Source organism: Cavia porcellus, unplaced genomic scaffold, assembly GCF_034190915.1.
Source record: "Cavia porcellus strain 051 isolate PalLab524CR breed Dunkin Hartley unplaced genomic scaffold, mCavPor4.1 scaffold_6, whole genome shotgun sequence".
Classification (NCBI taxonomy): Eukaryota; Metazoa; Chordata; class Mammalia; order Rodentia; family Caviidae; genus Cavia; species Cavia porcellus.
Window position 1 is genome coordinate 85,855,800 of NW_026947489.1, and position 27,142 is coordinate 85,882,941.

Sequence of the window (27,142 nt, forward strand, 5' to 3'; positions counted from 1 at the left end):
GGTAATTTGTTTATGGCAACCCTAGGAAACTAATATACTCAGCCAAGCCCAAATAAACCAAAAGAAGCCATGCTCGGATATGGCAAAGTGCTCAAAATTAGAAAAGAGCAAAGTTCAAATAGCCTGAAAACACATTATTTACAAGTAAATGACCCTGAAATCAATGGAGAGATCTCCATTTAGGCCACAAGAACGGAGCCACCTTTTAAATCTGTTAAAAGAGAAATGCCGTGCATCTGCAGTTTTGTATTCAGTGAAACCATCCTTCAGAAGCAAAGTTTAAACAATGAGGGTCTCACATAAAAGCAAAAATAAGAGACCTTGTTGCCAGTAAGGCTGCTCTAAACTGCTGTAAGAACTTCAGAGAAAAGATAAATTATACCAGAAGAAGAGCGACAGAAATAACAAACACTGGATAAACATAGTAGACTATTCTTCTCTGGAGTTCTTTGAACTATATTTGCAGGTTTCGAGCAAAAATTGTAACATGGTCATTTGGTGTTTTTTTTTTTTTCCCAATATATAAGAGATGTAACATAAAAGATAAAAAATATAACGAGAAATCTAACTGATAAGTTTTCTGCATTTCATTTTAAGTGGCTAAACACTTTAAGTAGACTGAAAAATTATAATCATCGAAGTTCTTACATACATGTACATATATATTATAAAGATATAGTCAAAATCACAGCAGATAAAGTGGAATTATAAAAACATTGTAATAATCCAAAAGACTAAAGAGTGGAAATAGAAAGATAGGAAACAAATTAAAAAGGTAGACCTAAGCTCAGCATATAATTACATTAAATGTAAATTATCCAAACACATAAATCAAAGCCAGAAATTATGAAAATACAAAAAAAAATCTGACCCAACTACATACTAACTACAAGAAACCACAATTTTGACATAGTTAAGGAAAAAGGTATCTGTGAATGTTAATCAAAAGAAAGCTAGTTTATCCATATTTCAAAATCAAAGGGCAAGAAAATGAAACAAGGAAGTTACATGATAGGGTTTAATTCATCAATAGAACATAATATTCCTAAACACACAAAGCACTTAACTACAGACCTTCAAAATGCATAAAGCAAACACCTCTCTTTTAGAACAACTGTATGACTATTTAGATAGCATTCTTGAAGACAAGTTATATTGATAGGGAATTGATTTTTGTCACAGACTTAAAGGGGCAAGAAGATATTACTATTAAAAAATAGTACAAGGGCATCGGGGGAAATTTTTTAGGGGTAGACTGACTTCTGTGTCCTGACTTTAGCGAGTTACATGATTTCTTTATATATGTTAACATTCCTAGAACTATAAAACAAACTTTAAAAAAGATCAATTTTGTTATATGGGAATATTTAAAATGAAATTAAAACTTTAAAAAATGCAGGTAATAAAATGAGCCCCACAGGAGAGTGAGGCAGGAAGATTTCAAGTTTGAGGCCAGTCTGGGTTACACAGAGATTCCATCTTAACAGGAACAAAAAAGTCAGATCTATTTGAATTTGAATCCTGTTTTAGTACTAGCTGGACAGACACTGAAAAGTTAAGTTTCCTCTGCCTTGGTTTCCTCCATGATCAAGTGAGAGGGACGGTGGTCCTATCTCACATCTTACTGGAAATATTAATGATAAGCAGGCATTTCTTCTCAGCCAACTGCCTGATGGTGAGTGGGGTCCATAACCTATGACTTATATTGTTTCTTCTTCTTCTTTTTTTTTTTTTTTTTGGTACCAGAAATCAAACTCACAACCTTGTGCTTGCCAGGCAGCACTGTGCCACTGAGCTATGTCCCCAGCTATAACTTAGGACTTTATCCCATCATCATAGTTGTTTTTCAAGGTTCCTTTCTGTTATAAATAATTGTATCACTTACTTGTTCTGGGATACTAAAAAATGTAAATTACAAAAACAGAGCAGTAGATAAATCTCAAGACCATGTAACATTTTAATGGCTGATTCTGCCTCTTCTGTTTGGTTTCAGGCATATGCTTGCCTCAAGATACATGCCCCAGTCAATTTTGTTTTATTTATTTATTTTTTGTCTGTTTGAGATAGGGTCTCACTATGCAGTTTAGGCTGGCTTTGAGCTCACTTTGTAGCCCAGGCTAGTCTCGAACTTGCAAAGTTCCTCTTGTCTCAGCCTCCCTGGTGGTGGGATTATAAGTGTGAGACATCACATCACGCCCAGCTCATGGAGCCCCAGTCAACTTTGGCACATACTGTAATCAGCACTCTGGGAGGCTGAGCTAGAATCTCACATACAAGCCCAGCATAGGCAACTTAGCAACTCAGTGAGACCCTGTCTCAAAATTTTTAAAACTTTCAAGTGCAGGGATATAGCTCACTCCAAATGCCCTGAGTTCTATGTCTAGTACTGAGAAAAAGAAAAATCTAATTGTAGTTTCATTCCTCTATAAACCTTTTACATTAGAAAATATAGATATAAAAGCCTTAGCCAGATAGTCCAGAAAACACAAATGTTACAGATAATGCAGATTTTCTTTCATAGTGAATTCCAAGAACGATTATAAATATTTTAACATCTACATCTCAGGGTAGAGGCTTATCACAAGGTTTATGATTGAAAAGCCACTGCTTTGTAATTGTCCTGGGATGCTTATTAAAATTATAGATTCCTGCTACTAAATCAGAATTTCTAGGGGCTAGCAGTTTCATGGTTTAACAGTCACTTGAGTGGTTTTTTGCATCCTGAAGTATAAAGTCTATTGGACCAACAATCAAAATAAACTGCTACTGGGGAAGGAGGGTCAGGAAAGGGAATGGAAAAAAGCATTAAGCTGTGCATGTGCATGTGTACCAACTCCCCACAAGGAATGTTATCATTATGTACTACAAACATGCAATAGTAAAAATTAAAATTAAAACAAAATAAAACTGCTATTAACTAGTATTATTCTCTTACTGGGTTTTATGAAGACAGATCAACATTAACGCAAAGTTTATCTGTATTACTCGTTCTTTCTCCTAGATTAGCAGACTAACCAAGTTGGTTATTTTAGAAATTATTTATCAAGCAACTACCTGCATTGCTTGGAGTTCAGACAGGTAGCCACCCTATGGTACTGAACCAATTTTCATGGTCTAGAAAACAGCTATTGACACTATCTTTTCCCAGCATATCAATCTTTCCTTTCTCCTTTTATTCTCTTACCTCTTTTGTTTTTTGGTTTGTTTTGTTTTGCTTCAATTTTCTGAATTCTCAGTTTAATTTTGGGGGATGTGGTGTACCAGGAATTGAACTCAGGACCTCAAGCTTGCCAGGCAGGTGCTGACGCCACTGAGCTAGATCCCTGGCCCCAATTTAATTCTTATTTCTCATTACTGTTTCGATGGCCCATCCTCTTTTAAATACAGAAAAGTCATTCAGCGATTGGGTAAGTGTTTAATAAGACACTAGGCAACTTTTTAAAAGATCTACATTGATGCTATAGAAACACTGACAATGTATTTATGTTAAGTGAAAGATAAAAGCAAGATTTAGGATAATGTAATAGTGTGCTGTATTTTATTTGATAAAAGAGACAAAAATCACATTCTTATTACCTAAAGACACTTGGAAAGGACCTAACAAAGCCGTTACCCAGATGCAGCAGAGTGTGACCTTAGGGGAAACGGGGAGATGAAGGGGTGGGACGAAGAACTCTCTTTATACACTTTTTGTATTGTTTTCATAGCTCACTCACAGAAGTGTATTGTGCTATATATACACACATATTTATATATGTTTATAGAAAAGAGGAAATAGTATATTGGCTTTGTCATAAGGCAAAGTCAGACAGTTTATTTTTTATTATATTTATTCTCTCCTGCCTCTCTCTAAAGTTAAGTCACTGATCTTTTCAACTTCTTTTGCAATCTTTCCAGTTTTACTTATGTAAACAGAGGCACATATTAATATAACAATCTTTTTTCTCATTTTCTTACACACGTATACCATCACACACCAACACTACTTTGTATCATTCTCCCCCATGTAAAATAACTATATTGGTGACTGTCTATTTCTTTCTCCTAGCTATGTGGGATATTTATTTAACCAGTCCCAAATCAGTGGGCACTGAAGTCATTTTCATTTATTTGCTATTGCCCAAAATGCTGTAATGAACAATCTTACAAATAATCTGATTTTATACGAATTCCGTGTCAATTCTTTGAAATAAGACTGCAAGTACAAAAGTAAACATATTTATAATTTTAGATGTTATCATTGCTCTTATGAGAGCTGTACAATGCTGTGACAGCGTCTGTCTTTGCATACCCAACAAGGTCTGCTATCAAACATATGGACTTTTCCAATTTAAAAGCTAAAGACAAAATACTTAACGATAAGCAAAGCTGAATATGTTTCAATATGTATAGGTCATTAATATTTCTGTTTTGGTGCCCTAGCACTTCAGACTTGCTACTTACTAAGTGAATGAACTTGGGCAAATGTTATTCTCTAGGTCTTACGCTCTTCTCTCCTACACCAGAAATAATGATTATAGCACTGGTTCAAGAATTTAATTGACAGAGAGGCTGGGGATTTAGCTCAGGGGCATAAGCGCCTGCATGGTGAGTGTGAGGTTGTGAGTGTGATCCCTGGTACCAAAAAAAAAAAATTTTCTTCAGAAAGCACATGAAATGCAAAAAAAAATATGGAGCACTTGCTAATGTGCCAGGAATTTCACAAAATTGGTGTGACCAGGACTTTTAATGATTTTGAACTTTATCTCCCACTTTTGTCATTATATTTCCCCTAACTTCTCCTATGTCCTGTTGACTACTAAAAAAATAACAAACAATTTACTGAAGGATTATATACTAAGCACTGTATTAGGAATTTTACATACAGACTTCATTCTTATGAATCTTGGTAAGACTCCTAGAAAATATTCTGGAAGAAAAATGAAGATTCACAATAGCTAAGTATCTCATCCCAACAGAAAATAGTGCTGAGATGCTAACTTAGGTCTGTCTGTTTGTCCTGAAGTCCCAACTTTTTTTTTCCATTATGTCATATTTTCTTAAATAGAAGGAATCAGAATGCCACGGTGTTAGCTCTGCGGTGTTACTGACATACTTACACGGATACTTCTGTATTTTCCAAGGCTAGCAAGTCCACATGTGGATAAACACAGGAATTTGAGTTGTTTGTTACAATAGGACTTGGAGAGCTGAAACCTAGAACACAAAACGGACTTGTTCGGTTTTCAAATGTTTTTTCAGTCACTTATTATAATGGATTTTCCACAGTCAGAATCAAAATCAAAGAGATTAATGTAGGTATTTCTTTTGCCATGAATAGAATATTTCTCCTAAGAGAGATTTAAAAGGAGTATTGACAGCAGGGGGAGAGAGACAAAGACAGAAATATATTCCTTCGCATAAAATGAGATTGTTGTAAACAAATAGTATTGAATTGGACTTTCTGAAATCTCAAACTGATCCAGAATGGAAAGGATTTTACAATTCAGCACAAAAATAAAAAGTTATGGTTTACACAGAGCTCTACGCTCTCCTCGAAGCTCTTAAATTTCCATTATTTAAGTGAAATACCCAAAGATAATAATTATCTCCTCTCTGAAAATTCCTGATTAAATATAAGAAAAATTTCCAACTCAATTCATTCTGCACACCTCCCATAAGCAAAGCCAAGAGTTTAGAAATGAAGAAAGCCATTAGAAAAACCATAAATTCAGTGGTTCTGGATAATATAAGAGAAAAACAAAGTTATTTTGGTTTGGCATAACTAAATTGTAGCATTTTTCATCGCCCTTATTTTAGAATATACCAGTACTTTGGGGGCGTAAGGTTACAAGATAACAAATAAGTCAGATAAGACAGGTAACCCCACACCTGCAATGAATTTTATAAATATTATTTCATTTACCTTCTTTGCAACCCATTAAAACAATAATCATTTCTATTTCATAAAGTACAAAAGATTCACCAATTAGGAAGGTTAACAGGTGGCAGAAATATGATTTCAACTTGGACTTTCTGACTCTGAAAGCTGTTTTTCTCTTTATGTTTCATCATTACGTGGATTATCGCTTATAAATTTCTGAATTTCTCTGCGTCAAATATTCCCTTACCTGATTCTGTGGTATAGCAGAGAAACACAAATATAACAGATAATGTGAGGGTTCAGAAGAGACTTAGGAACTGGTTATCAAGCTGGAAAACATCTGCAAAGCAGGCCAGCTGAATTCCATGGGATGCTAAGCCGGTAGGATGGGTTTAAAAGGTTTCTTCCAAAGACACATCCCATGCCTGTACTGGGTTTGACCCAACTATTTGCCAGGAAGTCAGAACATCTAATGATAGTGTTCCCTGATATTCAAACTGATTTTGTGCCTTCTCATGAGCCATTTAATCATGAAACCAAAGAGAACTGTTTCACATCAAGCTCTTCTGCTGGTCTGAAAAGGCCCAATCCTTATTTACTTAAGTCTGAAAGCTGAGCATTCATGCTGTTGAAGTCTCCCTGAGGGGCTGGAGGCATCAAGGGGCTGGGACTTAGGTCAAGGAGGTCAGAAGACGGTGCGGAAGGCTCGCTGGAGGTCTGCAAACAAAGCAAAGAAAAATGCGATTCATCTAATTCATCACGGCTTTCTCCCTACAGCTGCTCCTTTGGAGAGGAAAGGATCCTACACGTATGCATTTCTGAGGAAGAATTCTTCAAAGGGTTTGTTATATCTCACCATTTACATGACTTCCTGTTTACTTAAGGACCTTGTGACATCTTCAGACAAAAATTCAAGACCATCAAAACCACTTCAAATTGTAAATGCATACTTCTTCTTCATTAAGATCTATTTTAGGTAAGCCTTTCTTTTTTTGTGTAAGTGGTAAAATATTCAATAGTTCATTTTACAAATTTCTAATCACTTACATTGGCAGTTCCATTCTGGATTTTATTTTGCTCCAAAAGCCTTTGTTGGTTTCGAATAAACCTGTTGGAATTAGCAAAATGCAAATACTTAAAACATATAGAAAAATGCTTCAAAATGCAACAGATTTTGAATATACAGATATTGAGGAATGGTGGCAATGAGCCTGGCATCTGTTCAATACTCAGTAAAATACTATTAGTAACTTTTTCCAGTTTATGAAACATTAACACTCTTAGGAGAAAACTGTCAGGAAATCACAATGTAGTTTTTTAAAATTAATAGTTCAGTCATCCAGAAATTAACACTATTAATCTGTTTATTTTCTTCCTAATTCTTTTACAAATGAATCTGCTTTCATAACTGTACATCCTAATTCAATAATGCAAGCATTTTTCTATTCAAAACTGTAATTTTTAATGGCTGTAATCTTACATTATAAATCTCTTATACCTTTAGTCATTCTTTTTATTCATAAGTTCTAAAATAATGTTATTCCTTATTTTAACACTATAAATAATTTACTATAAAAAGTCATATGTATCTGAAGTAATTTCAATGTTTCACTGTTTACCTTCTTTTCATAGGAGATATTTTTGAAAAAAATTGACCTTTTCCAACTTTGATTTAGTTTACATTGCTTACTCACTCGGGATAAGGGAAGAAGAGTTGAATAAGTGGAATAGATTGCAAGACTAGTGACAGTGAAGGCAGAAGACCAAGGTTCATAGCAGTACTATTAATGAGCAGCTAAGTGGCCATCAACATAACTTCCTGAATCTCAATTCTCCATCTGCTCACAGGGAGTAATAACACTGGAACCATTTCTTCAGAAATTCATTTTAAGGAGGAAAAATAAATAATGTAGAAATGCTTTGCAAACTCAGTTTCTTCAGAAACATACAGCATTACTATTTGAGCCACTGATTCCACGTCCCTAAACACTAAAGTCTAAAAGCTTATACTACATCTAAACATGCACTTAGGTTTAAGGTTGTTTTTTGTTTTTTGTTTTTTCTAAAACACATGCTTTTTATTTAATCGACTTACATGGTGGCTTCTTGTATGCTTGTTAGTTATGTGCTAGGTGGTATGAACAAACTTCTGAGCTCAAGCTCCACTTAACACATTTACTCTCGATCTGCAGAGCTATGCCCTGCATGTAATGGTGGAGACTTCTGGAAATGCAGGAATAAGGTGAAAGTACTTTGCATGTGGAATAGAGGTGAATCTTTGGGCACCAGAAGGCAGATGAGAATGGGAAGGATAATGCTCCCACTTGAAAGATATCCATATCCTTGTTAACAGAATCAGTGAACAAATCAGGTTATATAGGAAGAAGGAAATAAGCTTTGCAAATGGAATAAAGTTTGGTAGTCAGCTCGCCTTAACTGTGAGATGACCCTGGACAATACAGATAAAACTCAAAGATGTCATAAAAGTCCTTAACCACGGAAGAAGGAGACAGAAGAGGAAGTAAGAGTGATGATATGTAAGAAGATCTGAGCAGCCATTGGCTTCGAACACAGAGCAAAGGGGCCACGTGATAAAAGGGAGTGGATGTTCTTCTTGAAGCTTCAAAAGTAAGCAGACCGAGTCTCCTCGACAGCCTACAGAAAGACATGTACCCTACTAACACTCTAAAATGAACCCGGTGACACCACTGGCGACTCGTCCTGGAAAATTTAATTTATTATCTTGTAATAATAAATTTGCATTGATTTAAGCCACTCAGTTTGTGGCAACTTGTCACGGTGTTTAATGTAAGCTAAAACACAATACTATTATCTCTTCTAGAGGCAAAAGGTCCTCTCTGCATATCAGGACCCCAATGTTTCTATCACATAATGTACCATGGTAACTCTGGCAACACATAGTTCAAAGCTAAACTAGAACATGCTGTTCACAGAAACAATCCAATTTCCTGATGTCTTCTCTCAGAGGAGGCCTTTAAGCAGTGGTCTGATGGTTTGCAACAGAATTTTCCCAAATGAAAACCAGAAGGCAGCATTATATGGAAAAACATGTGGTTTTCCTGGGATGTTTTTCTTCTTACGAAGATTTACACACAAGAAAAAAAAAAAAAAAAAAAAGCAAGAATTGTGAGTTTATTTGGTGCTAAGAAAGAATATCCCCCCTGGCCTCATGTCAGTCAATGCCCTGCCTTTTTTTTTTTTTGACAATCTACTGTCCCTAACGGGCAGTGAACATGGGCTAGTGAAGGAAAGAAGCTGCTGGTTTCATGTCATTGGTTTTCCTGGTTCACTCATGATCAGTAGAAGACCAAAGAAAACAGCAACCAAATGAAACAAACAACCATTTAAAAGGATCAGAGGAAACTTAGGAAGAGGACAAGAAAGTAATTTTTAATGATTTTATATGTTAGAACCCCTCTAGGTATTTTCATGTACATTATCTCATTTAATCCTCAAAAAGAGTTTTTGTAAACCCATAAGTCCTTCAAATAGGTATTACCTTTCTTTAATAGAAAGAAAAAAATGAAGTTTTAAGAATGTTATGTAGCTGAGGTGGTAGCCCACACCTGTGTTCCCAGCACTCGGGAATCAGAGGCAATTTCGAGGACCGGCCTGGGCTACAAAGTGAGCTCAAGGCCAGACTGAACTGCAGAACTCAAAAAGAAGAAAAAAAAAAAAAAGTTATGCAACTTATAAGACATCATTGGCTGGATTTGAATCCAAGCCTTTTTGCCTCTTCCTCTTACCCATGACTGGTCTCACTCTTTGCCCAGCGGTTAAAATGTAGCCACTCCATTGTGCATTTCAGTGTACCCAGTAATTCTCAGTCAAGATGGTGGCTCGAAGCATGTCTAGTGAGTCACCTTAGCTAGAAGGAAGCATTTTCTGGCATTTAGGAAGTGGAACCCACACAAGAGAATCCTGTACTCCAAATGCCACTCCTATGGAGGAGAAAGAATCTAGAGAAAGCATTCTTTGTGGGTAATCTCTGCCCGTTGATCTTGTCAACTTGATAGACTGAGATATTACGGTCGAAGTGACCGATCATGGGGATGCTACACCACTGTCAGCAGGTGGGCCTGCTGGACGTGGCTCACTGGGGACATGCCTCTGGAAAGCAAATCTTTCCTGACCTTCGTTCCCCAGCTCTGCTTTCTGTCTCCATGAAGTTAGCAGCTTAACTCTGCCATGCCTCCCATCACAGTACAGTTTTCCTGCTTTAGAGTCAGCAGACCATGCATGGAATCCTCTGAAACTATGAGCCAAATGAAACTCTCCTCTAAGTTGCAGGTGTTGTGTATTTCATTCCAGAGATGAAAAGCTGGCTAATACACACCCTAATACACATAGAATGAATGGAGGCCTGCCACCTACTCACCGCTCATAGCCAAGAATGGCCTCGTTCAGATCTTCATTCACTTGGATTAGCTCAATGGTTACATCTTCATTCTCTACCACCACGAGCAGGTCCATGATCCTCTCCTGCATCTCCCGACCCGTCTTATAAAGTTTCTGTCAAGAAAGGAGAGAGGTTTCTTCTTCTGTGCTAGGATGCTCTATAAGACAACTGACTTGTCAGTCTGTACTTGACATCACCTCCACAGATCCACCTACAAGAGGCCACCAAGGACTTCAACTGCGGCAGCTCATCCTCTCCGTTGGAAGGTGATCAGATACAGGTGCTTCTATTTTGCTCTATAAACCGAAAGTCATCAGAAGGACTGTATGACCCACTGGAGATAACACTGGACTAGAAAATGGAAATGCTGTGTAGAAATTCCACACGCACTGCTTGCTAGCTATGGCACGATGGGGAAGAAAGTCATTTGTTTTCTAAGTCTGTTTTCTCATTGATAAACAAAGGGGAAAAAAATGCTTGTCACATCTACCTCAAGGGTTGACATAAAAATCAAATAGGATGAATGTAATGAGGAACTCCATAACTACAGAGCATAAACATAAAATGTTATTATCATAATCAGTGATGGTAGAAGGAGCAGTTTAAAAACACTGGCAGTGGCATAATTTTATCTCCAGTTATGCTGTACTTAAACATTTAAGGTTTACAGTTATATCCCATTCCGATGTAAACGGAACCTGGATTTAAAAGCTAATCATGGATAATCACTTCTTTCAGGCTTCTCAGAATCACTGCAGCAAGCCAATAGGCCACCTCAAACTGCTTTTCTCACACGCATCAGAGGCATCACGTACAGCTCACTTATTGATTCGGAGTCTCGAGGGCTAAGGCTATGGGCACCTACATTTATTAAACAAGCACCCCAAAGTGTTTCTTATGCACACTGACATTTGAAAACTGTCTCCTTACAAATGACTTCCTCTCAGGCAAACCTCCAGTAAACTGGAGGTGGATTCAGTGAATATTAATATTTCCTCCACCCCCCTCTCGCCTGGAATTTGTCCATGTAAATGGTACACTAACCTAAGACAGAAAGCACAGGAACATTTCTCTTCTCCCAGTGAAAGCAGCAGACCTTGCTGGAACCTCATGCAATTATATTATCTGATTTTTCCCCTCAAGAAAGAAAGGCTCACTAAAAAATTTATGCTGCATGAAACCATTTAGAATCTAAACACTCTATTATGAGCCTCGTGACAGGAAATCTCTAAATAAATAAATCAAACTATTACTAACTGGCATTCAGACTTAGAGGTAAAATGCACTACCTCTGTAAAATCACGAAAATATTTAGAAGACAAATTAAAATACAAAGGGGAAAAAAAGGTGAGGTAGACACAGAGATGAGAGACTAGATTTCTACACTAGCAATTAACAGCCAGAAAAAAAGAGTCCTATTTGCTAATTACACACCCATATCAGCAATGGTATAGCACAGGGGTCAAAGTTTAGTCTTAAAACTCCAGATATTACCTATTTTCTACTTTGTGGGCCATTTCATCTCTGCTGCATCTACACAACCGTGGCACTGTAATGTAAAAATAGCCTGAGACGATAAGAAAACAGGCAGGTGTGGCCAAGTGTTAATTAAACAAAAACAGGTAGAAGGCGGGGCCAAGAAAAAGACCTTGGACTCAGTAGAGCAAGGTACCTTCAATATATGTACATACCTGATAAGGGAGTTAAAGAAACAAGGCTAAACCCTAACCTTAGGCTTGAGTACCAGCCCCAGTCTACAGTACAACAATAAGGACTATCTTGAAAGGTTGCTGCAAAATAGAAAACGGTGCAGATGAAGTCCCTACAATGCCTAGCAACCAGTGAGCAATCAACAAATGCACTATACTTGTTGGAGGAGAGATCACCAAAAGCTCATCTAGATAATTAATACAGTCATGGAATACTTGCACCTTTACCCAGGATGCAATAGCATGGAAGGGTAAGCACAGCATTTTACGTAACTCCCCTTAGGCATGAGAACTTTTCCTTTCTTCTTGTTAGAGAGCGTACAGAAATTGTTCCTCTTGTTGCTCTCTGGCAGCTCTACAGGAACAAGGTCAAGATCAAGGAAGTACAATGGGTGTTAGGTATCTTTTACAAAAATACAGGAATTAATTTGAAATGAATTTGCAGCCAACATCAATCGCCCCCAGTCACATAAAGACCCTCCCTTTGCCCTTTCAAGAGACAGATGGAATGGAAACATGAAAGGAGCACCACATCTTTGGCAGGCTTGCAAAGCAGAATGTGAAAACCCTCTTCAAAAGCCAGCCCACTCTGACCTTTGCAATTGATGTCTGTCTCAGAGCAGGACCACGCCACCTGGAAACAGCCCACATCAAGCACCAGGGGGAAAAGGATGGGTCAGAGTACCCCACAGCAGGTACTTGTGAGGCTGTGGATGTGAGGAGCCATGAGAGACTGTGGGGGAGGGGGAACCAAGTCAAAACACAGTGACAGCTGCTAGAGCATGTGCCATCACAGATCACAGAGCCCCGAGTCACTTCCCTTTAGGCAGAGGCAGGCTTCTGTATTAAGAGTACATTGAACAATTCAAAATGCTTTACAGCAAAACAAAGAGGAGCTCATTAAGAGCTTTCCCTTCCCGACACCCAGATGGATATTATCCCTCCACAGATCCCCCTGCACTTTCACCAAGAGCTGCAGTCATCTCAGGTCCACCAGCATCAGGTAAGGCACTCAAAACAATAGCTGAGCATGTCCCTTGGAAAAGTACAAACAGGAAGTACGCTCCTTTGGAAACAATGTCTGAATGACAATATTCTTATTACCTGATATAACATTTCTTCTCTTCCAGTTCTCCCCATTCAGCCTATAGGAGACCCAGAGCATGTCTCTGTCTCCTCGAAATAAAAAGTATCTCCTGCGCACCCTAAAACCAAACAGTTATCAGCTGTTGCTCATGGTATCGCTCTCCTTAGACATGCCTCTGCTGAATGAATTATCAATGTAAACCTCCAGATCATTAACTTATTAGAACCATTCTCTGACTTCTTTTTTCTCCTCACTAAATACTTTCAACATTTTCTTTCCCTCCTGCCTTTCTCTTCAGTAAAATCTTTTTGTCTTCAGTAACTTCTTTTGCCATCATTAATTCTTTAATAAAAAGAATCAATCTGTTCAACCTAACAGACCTTTAATAAACTCATTCAGTGTGCAAAGCATAGATTGTAAATACGCATAATTGTATGAAGTACCATGAGGGATTTAAGAGGACAGGCCTTGATTACTGCTTTCAAATTCTTCCAAACTAGCTTAAAAGCTAATTCATACCCAGAGAGAAGAAAAAATACAAGGTAGGCGTGGACACTAGAAGGTCAGCCCTGCGTTTGCAATGAGAAACAAGTGGGCACCACGAGCAGAACATAAGCTTAGCATAGCAAGGTTCTCATTCCATCTCCATTACTCACGGCCATGTGAGGAATCTGCCCATTTTGGGACACCCAGCCTCATTGGAGGGTGGACTCCAACACATTTAAAGTCCCTTCTAATCTTGAGACTGAGGCAGGAGATACGGGTATGGTCAGTCAGCTGGGCAAGTGGGCATGATCTGTCAATCATAGAGATATAGAACACATGCCCGGAAAAACAGCTCCTAAGGACTGCACTCAGAACCAATCAGAAAATACTATCTTTAATTCAGGCATGAGATCAAGCAGACTTTTGATTGGACAACTTAGATCTGAGTAGGGAGATGCAAAAGACCTCCAGCATGAACCCTGTCGCTGCTGTGCTCTTTCTATAGTGGCCTACTCTCACCCTACAGAGTGCACTTCTTTTCCTAGTTTATTTGAGCTGTGTTCACTCTGCAGAGCATACAATATTTCTTTTCCTACCTGTAATCAGTGTAAAACCTTGATACATATATCACCTGCTTTGACCTTTTGTTTGTTCAGGATGACAAGAGCTTGGAAAGAATCTCTTATAAAGACCCTACAGTACCCTACAACCATGGTAACAGGTGCTTACAAGTTCCCAAATGTTAAGTTAGTACGGTTGGTCAGAAAATGATGGCGTCACTTCAGTGGTTTTTTTTTTTTTTAACTTTTTTTTTTTTTTTCTCTCAACCAGTTTATAAATTACCTTCATAGGATCCAATTATAGGATCTTATGATCTTATATTTCTCTCGTAAACTGGAGTAAGGCTTTTTCTAATTATACATGTCAAATAAGCACTTCCTTTATTTTGCAGAAGGCTACAGCAGTCCCTTCTTTCACTCTCCTACAGGTTATAGACAAAATATAAGAAAAGAAGGGCCAAAGTGTGAGGTTTCCAAGAAAGCCAGTTATCTGAGTCGGAGAAAGGTGCTCAAGACCTACTGCACAAGGCCAAGATTGCAAATGAACACAGGCTGCAAGTCTTTATTCCTGTGGCCCATGTAGAAGATGCCTTGAATTCCTCATCACCCTCATCAGACCTGCCGCAGCCTCCACATCCTCCCCGACACTTTGACTAAAAAAACCCAGTCTCCACCCAGTCAATTTCAAAGTCCACAGGCAGCACAGCCTTAAGGAAAGGTGTCTACTACCTAAGATAGTTTTACTGTCTATTTTCTAACAAAGTGAAGAAGCCCTGTGAATCAGTAGTGCTTTAGGATATGATGGTCAACGTGGACAGGAGGAACAGAAAAAAGATTCTAAGAAAATAATGTATTCGATTTCAGATAGAAAGAAACACACAGGGCATGTGTTGCAAATTTACAGACCCAGTAAAAGGTAAGCACAAAGAGGCTTTTAATGCTAAGAAAACAGTATGATAAGACCTTGGTTGCTGGTTATGAATATGTGCAGGATGAGCCAAACAACACTTGAGTAGAGGTTTTTCCTACGTGCTGATCATCTTCTGTTTGCTCTCCAGATCCACTGTCCACATTCTCTGCCCTTCTTGGCCCTACAGCTGGCTTGTAGGGACCACACCACTAGGTTCTAACTGGTCAGCTAACAGGGCCAGCTGTCAGGAAATAGAAGGAGCCAGAGAGAAACAGATCTGATACTTAATTTATGCAGTCCTTTGACCCACCTCGCTGCCCACCTCCTGGTGATCACTTAGCTGCTGCTGAAGCCCCAGAAGCAACTGTATATTCACAAGGGGAGCCAGCCAGGAGCTTGCACATCATGACAGGGTTCTGCTACTACTGAGCCCAGCAGTTCAGACAACTGTGAGAAAACCTTTGAAAAAGTACAAACTAATGAATTACTTTGTTTCTCCATGGTCTATCTTCTCTGGTTTCGTTTTTAGATTTTAAAAGCAGATAGGCTCCCTGTCATTCCACTCCATAGAAGATTTCATCCCACTGTTTTAGATCAGTCCTGGCATTTGTGTTTTAAAAATGCAACCTTTAGATTAAGAAAATGCAATTAAGATTAGCACTTCCCATACCAGATTTGTATGTGTTACTAACAACAACAACAATAACAACAAAAAAACTATGGAAGGTAAAATAAAGTTATCCATTCAATGGTCTTTGTAAACAACTTGATCCAAGGTCAGAAACCATGCAACTTGACTTGGCCATGAGCCCTATTCTAGTGTTGAATTATAAGCTAAGTCTCTTTACTAGTCAAGGTTATACCCATTAAAACAATAACCATTAAAACAATAACCAACAAATTAACATCACCAACTCACAAAATTAAATTAAACATCTGAACCCAAAGAGATGGAGACAAAAAGCCATTTCAGCCTTGATGGGATAAAAATGCAAAACTGGACTTACATATTTAAATAAATGTTTCAGTATTTATTTTTACTGAAGGATTGTTTGCTATTGATGGATGAGAACAAGAGAGAAAAGTCATAAATCACTATCTTAGCGTTCTCAATAGCCTGTAGAGACCATGTCAAACTAGAAATATTGCTGTAGCAGTGTTTGAAAAACACTGTCATCCACCCTTTAATTCTGACATTTAATTTTTAAATTTTAGTTTATCGTAGTTGTTAGCATTGTAAGTTACAAAGTTTCTACCTATAAAAATCTCTTATGGTTTTTTGTTTTTAAAAAATGATTATTACATATGGCATGTAATGATTAATTTTCCTTTTAATCTATCATGTGTTTAATTTTTTAATTACTAAATATCATCTAAGCTCTTCACTTTATGCAGAACTAAATCTAATGATGCAAAGTGACTCTCCTAAGGGTGAGAACCCAGAGAATGTGTAGCAAAAGGATATAATGCTCCTAATTCTAAAAATAATATATATAAAGCCAATGATTGAAAATCCTGATCTGTATCTCAAGACTGCCCACTATCGCTTTCTATAGAATACTAACAGGTTCTTAGCAGACGGGCATCCTTTGCTCAGATGAGTTTGGAAATGTTGGGTTAAACAAAGACACTTATTACTAAAACAATGAGCTTTACAAACTCAAAGAAGAGAGTTAAAATAGGCAACTAGCTTTGCAAATTTATTAGACCACAGATACCAATTTCTAAGCCCAGAACACAGTATCAAACCAAGAGTCCTATTTTGCATCCCAGACTTTACATCAAAATGACACCAGAAGGATCCTCCTAAAATCCAATCTGGTTAAAAAAGAGCTACTTACGTTACACACTTTTATTGGCTCCCCTTAGCCCGCCTGACTCAGGTCCCTTATGGGCATAGCATGAAAGTCCCCCTTAACCTATCTCGCCTCCTCTGGAACTTTATTCTACCAAGTGGTGGAATTAAATCCTCTTATCCCTACATATCTAACTAAGAGAAGCCACAAAGTCACATCCACTGACAGTGAAGTGGGAGGGGGCAAGGAGTTCCTTAAAAGGCATAGCACAGACCCCAGTGGTCTCTGGGTACTGATTTGCATAGGTAGAGTTTGAGAAATAGTTTTGGGGATTTTGTTTTGTTTTATTTTAATTAGGACTTAAAACTACCCCATCATCAGGCATGATGATGCACACCTATAACCCCAGCGCTGTGGAGGCTTTGGGTTTGAGGCCAGCCTGGGCTACAGATACAGTGACATTCCTGTCTCAAAAACCAAACAAATACAACTAACCCTTCTAAGCCCGTGGATAGCAACAAAACAGAGGAAAGCTTATGAGCCACACTCTGCTACCTCCTAAGTAAGAGAAAAGCACCACAGAATAGAGAGGTTAATATTTCCTACTACTGGCAGAATCCAGGAAAAAAACAGGAAGCCTGTAATCCAACAGATCAGCTATTTTAATGTGTCTCACCAAGCATCACCCCATGCTGATACTCCTTACTCTGAAAAGAAAACCAACCTCAGGCTGCAGCGAGCACAGCCTCTCTTCAGCATGGACGAGCTGGCTCAGCAGATACTGCGGATGAGCAGGCCACGACTGTCACACAGAAGTGAGCTCAGCAGCAGCAATCCAACCAAACATTTGAGGAATCAAATAAAAGAGATAAAACACAAAAGAAGTTGTGAAGAATTGACCAAAAAAAACAGAAAAAGCAACCTCAAAAATAATTACTAACTTAGAAACATAAAAAGTACAGCCTTTAAAAAAAACTGTTTTAAAAATCCAAATATGTTTTTAAACAAAATACATAACTGTTGAAGTAAAACATTTATTCGAACAGCTGGCTAGCCAATCTGATGCTAAGTTTTAAAGAAACAATGTATCAAGCGGACAAATTTTCCCAGAACTGTATCACAAGCAAAGGAAGATAGGAAAGAAACAAAAGATACAAAAGAAATGTTAAGAGAGGGGAGAATCCAACTGGAAGTTTCCTTGTCTACAAAAAACTTCTGTAAGAAGAAAACAGAATAAAGAGGCAATATTTGCAGTAAGATATTTCCTGGAATTAAAAATACATGCAGGTTGATGGGGGAAAAAGTCTTAGGAACTACCAATCAAGATAAGTAAGCTAAGCACATAGGTACACATAAAAGCACACATCACCTCTGACATGGTACAGTGAACCTTCAAAAATATTCTGGTAAAGAGAAATCACAAAATGCAACCAGGAAAAAAAAAATCAGATTATAAAACTAAGGAGAATTAAAGCAGAACCAAAGAGTCAAGATACCATCATACTTATCAGTATCACAGGGTACAAAAGAATAATGGAGCATTACCGTCAAAAGACTTAAAAGAATTTTGTGCCTAAAATTCTATGTAGTTGAACTTACTACCATTTAACATGGCAACAAAGATGTTTTGGGACGTGAAAACATCCAAAGTGTCCTATCAGTAGATGGATATACTTCAGCATGGATAACGAAGGATTCAAGGGTACGGCACTGATACCTAACAAATGAAAAATAAATATTTAAATAATTCTAATATGAGAACTGGGGAATGGGAAAAATAAGGCAATGTTTTCAACCTATTTGGGGAAAAAAATCCTTCTAAAATTAGTAAGTATTAGGTGGAGTTAAGTAATTTGTTCTTTTGTTTCGACTCAGGGTCTCACTATGTTGCCCAGGCTGATCGCAAACTCCTGGGTTCAGGCAGTCATCCTGTCTCAGCCTCCTAAGTGCTGGGACTAAGCACAGGTGTGCCACAATGCCTACCTACAATTAGTAAGTGTGGAAATTTAAAGCTGATAATTCAATAAACAATCCAGCAGAGGGAAAAGTAAAGTATATGTACAGATACAGGTGGAGGTTTGCCTAGACCACCCAACTGCTCACGGTTTACCTCGCATGTGCACAAACTCCCAAGGCCTGCGGACCTGTTCTTTACAGCCGGAGTACTGCTTCCATCTGAACCTGACTTAGAACCCTCACCTTTCTCCTTGTCTCTTCTGTTGATCCCACCACACACTGCCAAATTTTACATTATAGCATCAGTAACACTTTACCATGCTGTTTACAAAACCATCTTGTTTGTTAAACAGAAACTCTTTAAGGATTAGGACAGCCTCTCCATTTCTACATCCCTACTGCATTACAGTCACTCAAACTTATCAAATAGATGGCTACAGAGGCAATTTTTACATGCTTAAAACAAACTGAGACTGGATTCTAGATGACCAAGACTAAAAATTATGGGTTTTTGCAAGTAGGTGAGGCTCATATCCAAGTTTTTAGTGCATTTCTGAAAAAAAAAAAAAAAATCATCCTTGGATGTTTTTGTTAAGTTTGGAAGTCAGATGAAGTCAGAATGTGAGGGCATGGACTAGACAATATTAAAGAGCCTTCCTTCTCCAAAGTGCAAATTTCAGAGAATAACTTGCAAGGAGACACTTTGCTTGTCCAGATCATACTGTACCTGTAGAAGCTCGAGGTCATCAGAGTTTTCAGACCCGGGAGTGTTCTCCATCAGGATGGCAGACATCACCCTCACATTCATTTTCACCATATCCAACTCACTGTGCAATTTTCCAATCTGTAGAGAGCAGCACAATCAGCAGTCAATAAGTGTGTCACATATGACGGGTTAAAACTTATTTTCTGCTCTGGTACATATGCTGGGAGATAAAATACTTTTGTCAAATTTCGTATTTTCAAACATATTTAAGTTTATGCAAATATATATCTATATAATACATAATTATTTTACAAATTATACTGCCCCCTTCTAAACGTACTTAGGACCTCTTGTAATTAAAGCCAAAAATAATATATTCTGAGGAAGCTGAACATTAAGGAAATAAAAAGAATAGAACCAGTATAAGGAGGGAAGAAGTACCAGGTAGCTAGCAAGAGAAAGTACTAAGAATGGTCTTGGAAATCAACTGGGAAAGGGAGGAAAATGTACAAAACACTCTAAGATGTTCTTTTCAGATCTAAAATGTTCCCCAAAAGTCTCATGTGTTTAAAGATGGAGCTTCTGAAGGGTGATTATTAGGTTGGGGCACTATACCTACCTGTGGATTAATCTGCTGATGAATTTCATAGTCAAATGTGCTATTAGAAGGTAGTTATCTAGCCACAAGAGTTGAGCCACAGGGCATGATCTGGAAGGGTGCATTCTTGTTGATGGCTCCTCCCTTGTCTCTATGCCTATCAGGTACCACCTAAGCTTTCCTCTGCCATGGCCTTCTCTCATGCCCTTCCTGCCTTGGGGTCAGCCAACCACAGCCTAAACTCTCGGACATCATAAACCAAAATAAACCTCTCTTTTTCAAATTGAGGATGTTAGATATTTTGTCCCAGTGTTTGAAAGTGACTAATACATTAGCATTCTCATAATATTATAGGAAGAAGGATAAAAAGAGAAGCATTTTTTTTTCTTCCTGGATTAAATTCTACAAGGAATTAATTACATGGATGTCTACGTTAGAAACACTGAATAATAGAAACACAAAGGCTTGCATGACAGCTCCTTTATACCAAGGCATAAGCTTTATATAATGGCTTATCTGAACCTCTGACAAGCAGATAGACAAAGAAGCAAATGCAATTCAGTTGGCGCAATTAACACAAGTAATAAGACTATCATATTCCGAACTCTCTGAAATGATATATGCACAGTCTTACCAGTCCCAACAGGAACCAGCTGGTACACACAAGAGGCAGTCCACAGCCAGGCATCATAAAACCCTAGAATTCACTAGCCAACAATCCTTAAAAGCGTTAGCTTTGGAATCAGAGAGAACTTACTGGGTTACTTCTGCTTAGAAATGAACCATGGTAAGGCACATAGCCTAAAGTGCAGTTTTCTTCACTCTAAAATGAGAGTAATAATAAAGTACGTACTCCCTTGATGTTATTAAAGGGAAAACCAAATCTTATACATAATGCTTAGAAGAAGATATCAATAAATGTAGTTGTCACTGCTCTTACCTGTTCTGGGACCAATGTAATAGTTGTGCTCCTGGCAGTAATTACAGGAGAAAGAGCTGGTGCGGTTGGGACAGGGGTCGGAGGACTCGATAAGCTCCGCGGAGTCTATCAGATTGAAATAGGGAAATACTATGACAAGATGAACACAGCCACCTCGCACCCAGCTTTTCCACTCAGCTGACCCAGACACTCCCAACCAAAGTCCTGAGCCGAGTTGTCAGTCCAGAGTCAATCACCAAGTGTAGAGCCTGCCCAGCACTATGAAACGAGTGCCCATTACAGAGCACGTGTTCAGTGAGATGGGGCTGCGTTTTGGTTTACTAACTGAATTACAACTTGATACAGAGCTCTTGGTTTTTACCAAGGATCTGCATGATAAACTGATAAGTGAGATTACTGCTGCCCTCTCTGGGTTGTTTTTTTAAAAAAGTGGAAATTTAATTCATGTTGAGTCTTTTCAAGATGGCGAACCATTTAGACTTGTTCCCACGTTGCAATGCAAAACCCACTTATTTACTGCAAAATGCCAACACTGAAATTACACCTGAATACTGAGGTTGTAGTTTAGAAAAACAATGCATACATTAATGTCCTTTGTCTTAAGAGAAAAACAAATAACATGCATGCCACAGATTTGCCCCTAAATCAATGAACACTTTCTCCCTCAGTAATTGCCTCATGGGTAGCCTTGAGTGAACATCGAGGGTCCCGATGCCAGTGTTTCTCAACCCTAATGTGCAGAGAAAATACCTGAGAATCTTAGATAAACAAAGATTCTGAGTTTAGAGGATCACACTTGAGTAGCTAGGTCCTAAGCCGTGGTGACTTGATGAGTTATGGTTATACTCTTCCAATAAATTCATCTGCTTAAACTGCTTCATCGAGGGTCATCCCTTGCAATAAGAAAAGACCCAAGTAATAAGTTATCTCATTCCCCACAGGGCAAAGGAAAAAGCCTCCCACCTCCTGTGTTGTGGCTTCAGCGTTTGCATCTGAGGAAGGAAACTGAACGCCTTTCTTCAGCAGGTCAAGGTACACTTCCTTCACTTCACTTACATCCACACCTCCTGGGAAACCTTGTGACCAGGTCTGAGTTCAAGAGACGGAAAGTTCCAGAGTCAAAACAATAGCAAAATCAAAACAGTTCTGAAGCTTTCCATGTAAAATGAGAAGTTTAACAATTATGTGTTATTCAGAGGAAGTTAATATTTAAAGGTTACAAACAAAAGCTAGAACAGTATAAAATATTTGACACCAAGAGACTGCTATGCTTTAACATCTTAACAAAACTCTGGGATAGATACAATCACTTATCTCTTGCTGTACTGAATCCAATATTGAGAGATTCTGAAATAGTATCAGGAGCTCTTTTGCCAAGTAACCTCAAATTAGTTAGCTACTCCCATCCCCATAGCTGCAAATTGAACACACACATCACTATTGTGACTACTTGACACAGATGAAACAGAAACTGCCAGGGAAGCAGGGAAATGATGACCAATTCTTCTGTAAAAGTACCATTCAATGCCAAGAAAGTATTAGTCTACAGAAGCCTCAACAGCAAAAATGTTTTATGACTGTACACAGGATCGCTAAAACAATCAGAAGGCACACCATTGAATCCCCAGTCTGAGATTTTATCATCCCATAAAGTATACAACTGACTCACCTTAATAAAATTCAAGATTCTATTCTGAATGTCTAAAGGCAAGGTGAACCTGGGGTTCAGCAGCTTCACGAGGCTATCTTTAATGAAGTCCTTCTTCACAATCAGAGCCTGGAAACTCGGCCCACAGTTCTGCATACACATGTCAATAAGCTGCATTAGAGAGAGAGAGAGAAAAAAAAAAACCTTTATACTTCTCTGGTGTAGCCATCTTTTAATATAAGATAAAATTTGCTAATTAAACAGTAATTTCGGTCAGCATTTGGATTAATAGACATTATTTACTTTCCACCAAAATGCACGGTGAATGTTAAATTCTAGCGTAACTGCCTAGAGCAGTGATGGTGAACCCTGCAGTTTTCAGTGATGACTGTGTCTGGACTGTGGTCCAGCAGGCTCCCCACCTCTGTCTAGACCTAAATGTGGAGAGAGAGCACAACTCCAGGAGCACTACTGCTGTATAAGGTGGTAACCGCCATGTGCTACATGGGAAATGCAAACAAAGCATACGAGTTACAGTCAAGGTTACATTTGTGCCGGTTTAATCAGGGGAGGTCTATGAGTTCTTCCTACGCTGTCCTTCTTAATGGTAACACACACTTTCACTCTCAAAAATGTCCTGGTTTGGATGGTAAAATGCACAGTCAGCCTGGCTACAGAACTTTACATCCAAGTGTTATTATTAGGGATAGGTGGTCTTACAAGACTTTTGGAAAAGTCTGGTCCTAAGCTGGACTTTGAAAAATGACTAAGAACAGTAGAATGAATATTAAGCTATCTTCTAAACAGATAAACATTTCGATTGTGTGGCTCTGGAATATCTCCCAAACATCTGTGTATTAAACCCAAGCTTGGTGCTATTGAGAGATGTTGGGTGTCTTAACATGTAGAGCCCAGTGCGATGTTTTAGTTACAATGAGTGTGTTCTCAAAGGGGACGGTGGGACTGTGGTCTCTTTCTTTCTTTTTCACTTTCTGCCCTGCTACCTGCCTCTGCCATAATGTGCTATATCTCAGCACAAGTTGAAAAGCAATCGGGCCAAGCATTCACGGACTGAAACCTTTGAAAACCAGGAGCCAAAATAAAACTCTTCACCTTATAACTATCTCAGGTATTTGTTACAGTAATGGAAAAACGGCTAACGCAAATGGCATGGAAAAAAACACCACAGCAGCAGCATATTTGAGTTAGGAGGCGGAAGGGAATATGCTGGTTTGTCTCTGGTAATGGCTACTTAATAGAGGCAAACAGGGTGCATAATCTATCAGGGTATCTTCCAGATAGCATAAAACTTGTGAGACGGTGAAAAGAATTCTGAGAGTGCCCTGAGGGTACTAAGAAGGCCCCTAAGCATCACTTTGTCACCATCACACCTCTACCTGGAGCTCAGGGACAAGGTTGGGGCATGCAAAGTAACATTCCAGAAAGGTCAAGCAGCACTCTACAAAGGAGACTGGAATGCAAGCCACCTAGAATAAGAAGAGGATCCTATAGGAGTGTGATGCAGAAAAGGTCTAAACAAGATCAATGTGGACTCAAGGAAGGGAAAGTCAGGAGAAAAGCATGCAGGCAGAGCACCGAACGGTTAAAGTCAAAGAAGGAAGGGAACTGGAAATTAACTAACCTTTTCTCTGGACATGAGACTGAGGGAATCTTCCACAAGAGCTTGGAAGTGGATGGGGTAGTGTGTCTGGTAGAAATTTAGGTATCTTGAATTTAAAAGCGGCATGTTTGAGTAGATGTTTAGCAGGTAACTGTACATGGATGGCTACACCTTAGGAGCGTTAAGGGCCACCAGGCAGTCATCAGGGCCTCCTCTGATGAGTACAGAGGAAAAATCCCTGAGGCATTGACCTCCCCTATTACACAGGCCACTGGAACTCAAGGAAGGCAAAGAACAAGGTGAACATAATTTAGGTAAGGAGTATGGGGGACAGAAATAGAGAAAGAACGAGCTGGTATGGAAAAACTGTAGCTGAAAATAGATTTCTACATGCCACCTCTAGTTTACATGCCACCACCTTGAATTAGAGGTCACAGAACCCATAGTCTGACCAGGACAGGCATTATCATCTCGGCAGAAAAGCTATGTTGTCTTTACCCTGTGCTCTGTGTTTAAATTGTCACTTTAATGGCAATACAAAAAGCAGCAACAGGTCTGAAAGTGCTAGTTTTAAAATGAAGTGACTGAAAAATCAAAAAATAGGGCTGGGGATTTAGCTCAGCAGCATAAGCACCTGCCTTGCAAAAGCAGGCGGTCGTGAGTTCGATTCCCGGTAACGATAAAAAAAAAAAAAATCAATAAATACAGGAGCTGAGGACATACAGCTACATGAAACACAGAAAAATTCTTTAGAGCAAAGGACAATAAATGCAGAACCCAAAACACAGTAAGATGAATCTATATCAACACAAGTTAGTTACACCAAACTGAAAGAGTGAGTGACAAATGACAGTGAACTTGACGGAGTATTCTTAGACAGGGAGCTTTTTCCAGTAAAGTGCTGAGAGGACAGCTGCCTGTAGTTTAGTCTGAGGTGACAAAAATACTTCAACCAACTGTTTGTGCAGGCTCAAGGAAGATAGCTAGCTTCTGAGTCCCACTTTCTCTTAATGTGAAATAAACGGTGAATTTCTTGCTAACCATAGCACCAACTGAATCTGTGGAGCACTCATAAATTATGATAATGGAGAAAACTCCCAGGAGATCCATGCACTAAATCAAACAGTCAACATGCAATTCTGAGAAGGTTAACATCTGGAGATCAGCAATCAGGCCCTTTGTGTTTACCCAGTGGAATCCTACCTGTCAGGACTAATCACTTCTACATCACCTCCTCTATTGTGTCTCTAGTACTAAACCCCTGGCTTATGAGAGTAGTAATAATAATAAAACTAAATTAGAAAGATTACACATGGACTTTTTATCTTCTGTTTTTCTCAGGAATTTGGTCCCAATGATGAAACGCTGACCAACAGACACAGTGACAACCATCAAGACTTGGAGCTGTAAGAGCTGAAGACTGTGTGAGACCACCCATGCTGGCCATACCAAAGCTAGGCTACACTTTCTGCACTATGACACTCCTAGGAGAGAGCTCAGTTCCCCTCATCCTCTGTAACTGCAAGGAGCTGCTGCAGACACAACATTTTACACATCTGAGGAACCACTACAGCTCACCCCACTGGGTGGGTGTTCTGCCAAGGCTTAATAATTCACTGATACTCAGAAACCTGTTCCACCACTTTCCCTAAGACAATGACAGTAGTATCCTGCTGAGATATAGCACAATACCTCATTCAAGAAAAGGACAGTCTAGCTCAGAGCATTCAAGCCTAGGAGCAACGTGTTTTAAAAAACAAAAACTATGAACTTCTTGGCCTTGGGGTGTAGCTCAGTGATAGAAGCAGAGCACTTGCCTAGCATACAAGAGGCCCCAGCACCAAAAATAAAACCAACTATGGGATTCTTGATAAAACTGCTCCATCCACTGATGGTAGGAAATCGTAGTATAGTCAGATCCCATCAAAGAGCTAATCAAGGCTAACAAGTCCATGGAGAACTCAAAATGACAGATAATATAAAGAACAATCGTAATTGACTGTGACAGGCTCTCATCACTTCACAGTAATAAGATGGGAATGTCACTTATGGGGATTGCTTTTTAAAGAGTTTATTGGTAAACTTCTAATTGCCTTTGACAGACATTGGGTGATTCCTTCTGTGACTAATTTCCCTGGTAATTCAGATTGGCCACAGTGAATACTGAAGTCACTTTTGAGGCCACATGTATACCTCTGCAACGTGACAAGCAGTGTAAGGCAAAGAGCCTGGCCTGTCACGTACATAGCATAGGGAAATCCGTACCTACATATGCAGAATCAAAAGCTTCCTCAAACAAAAATACAAAAGACAATAGCTATTATCCCTGATCTTAAGGAACCCTGCCCCTAACAAAGAAGTTGTATTCCAACCCCTAATCCATGACTCTGGTCCTTAGTTAAGCACAGGCTTTGGATTCTCTTACCCTTAGATGCTGGTATGGAAATGCTGAGGAGCGCTCCAGCTATGAGGTGGATGGGTACTGGAAATAAGCAGCTAGCTGATGGTCAGGTTGGAGAGGTTGGACCAGGGAGAGAGGGAGCCCAAAGAGACATGCAGAGCCAGAGAACAGTACTCTGGCATAAGTCAACTCCGAAGAGAAGGCCCTGGTCCATGCTTACATGGGAGCAATCATGATGGTGGAAGATGTAGAAATGAAGAGATGCAACCACAGAAACATCTAGTAGGCTAGACATGACACACCAAGAGGCCAACCGTGATAAAGGAGAAATGGAGAGATGCAACCACAGAAACATCTAGTAGGCTAGACATGACACACCAAGAGGCCAACCGTGATAAAGGGTCACCTGTAAGATGGCAGAGTGACACTCCATGCTGAAAT

General features: G+C 38.9%; 1 protein-coding gene across 6 annotated transcripts in view; it reads right to left on the reverse strand.

The window, feature by feature from the left end:
* The window catches only part of Tom1l1 (target of myb1 like 1 membrane trafficking protein), a 41,667-nt gene that overhangs the window by 8,662 nt on the left and 5,863 nt on the right, over nt 1–27,142 (reverse strand). For 5 of the 6 annotated variants that reach the window (XR_010048263.1, XR_010048264.1, XM_023563837.2 and 2 more), the window contains exons 4-11: nt 22,701–22,850; nt 21,995–22,120; nt 21,032–21,136; nt 19,515–19,631; nt 10,263–10,396; nt 6,911–6,971; nt 6,463–6,580; nt 5,100–5,196 (exon numbers count right to left, since the gene is read on the reverse strand). Coding sequence is in view for 4 of the 6 variants with exons in the window: in XM_023563837.2 (XP_023419605.1) it covers nt 5,100–5,196; nt 6,463–6,580; nt 6,911–6,971; nt 10,263–10,396; nt 19,515–19,631; nt 21,032–21,136; nt 21,995–22,120; nt 22,701–22,850 (908 nt within the window). In the remaining 2 variants the exon portion in view is untranslated. Of the gene's footprint in view, nt 1–5,099; nt 5,197–6,462; nt 6,581–6,910; nt 6,972–10,262; nt 10,397–19,514; nt 19,632–21,031; nt 21,137–21,994; nt 22,121–22,700; nt 22,851–24,321; nt 24,531–27,142 lie in introns of those variants that run through there. The other variant, XM_023563838.2, reaches the window with a different exon arrangement.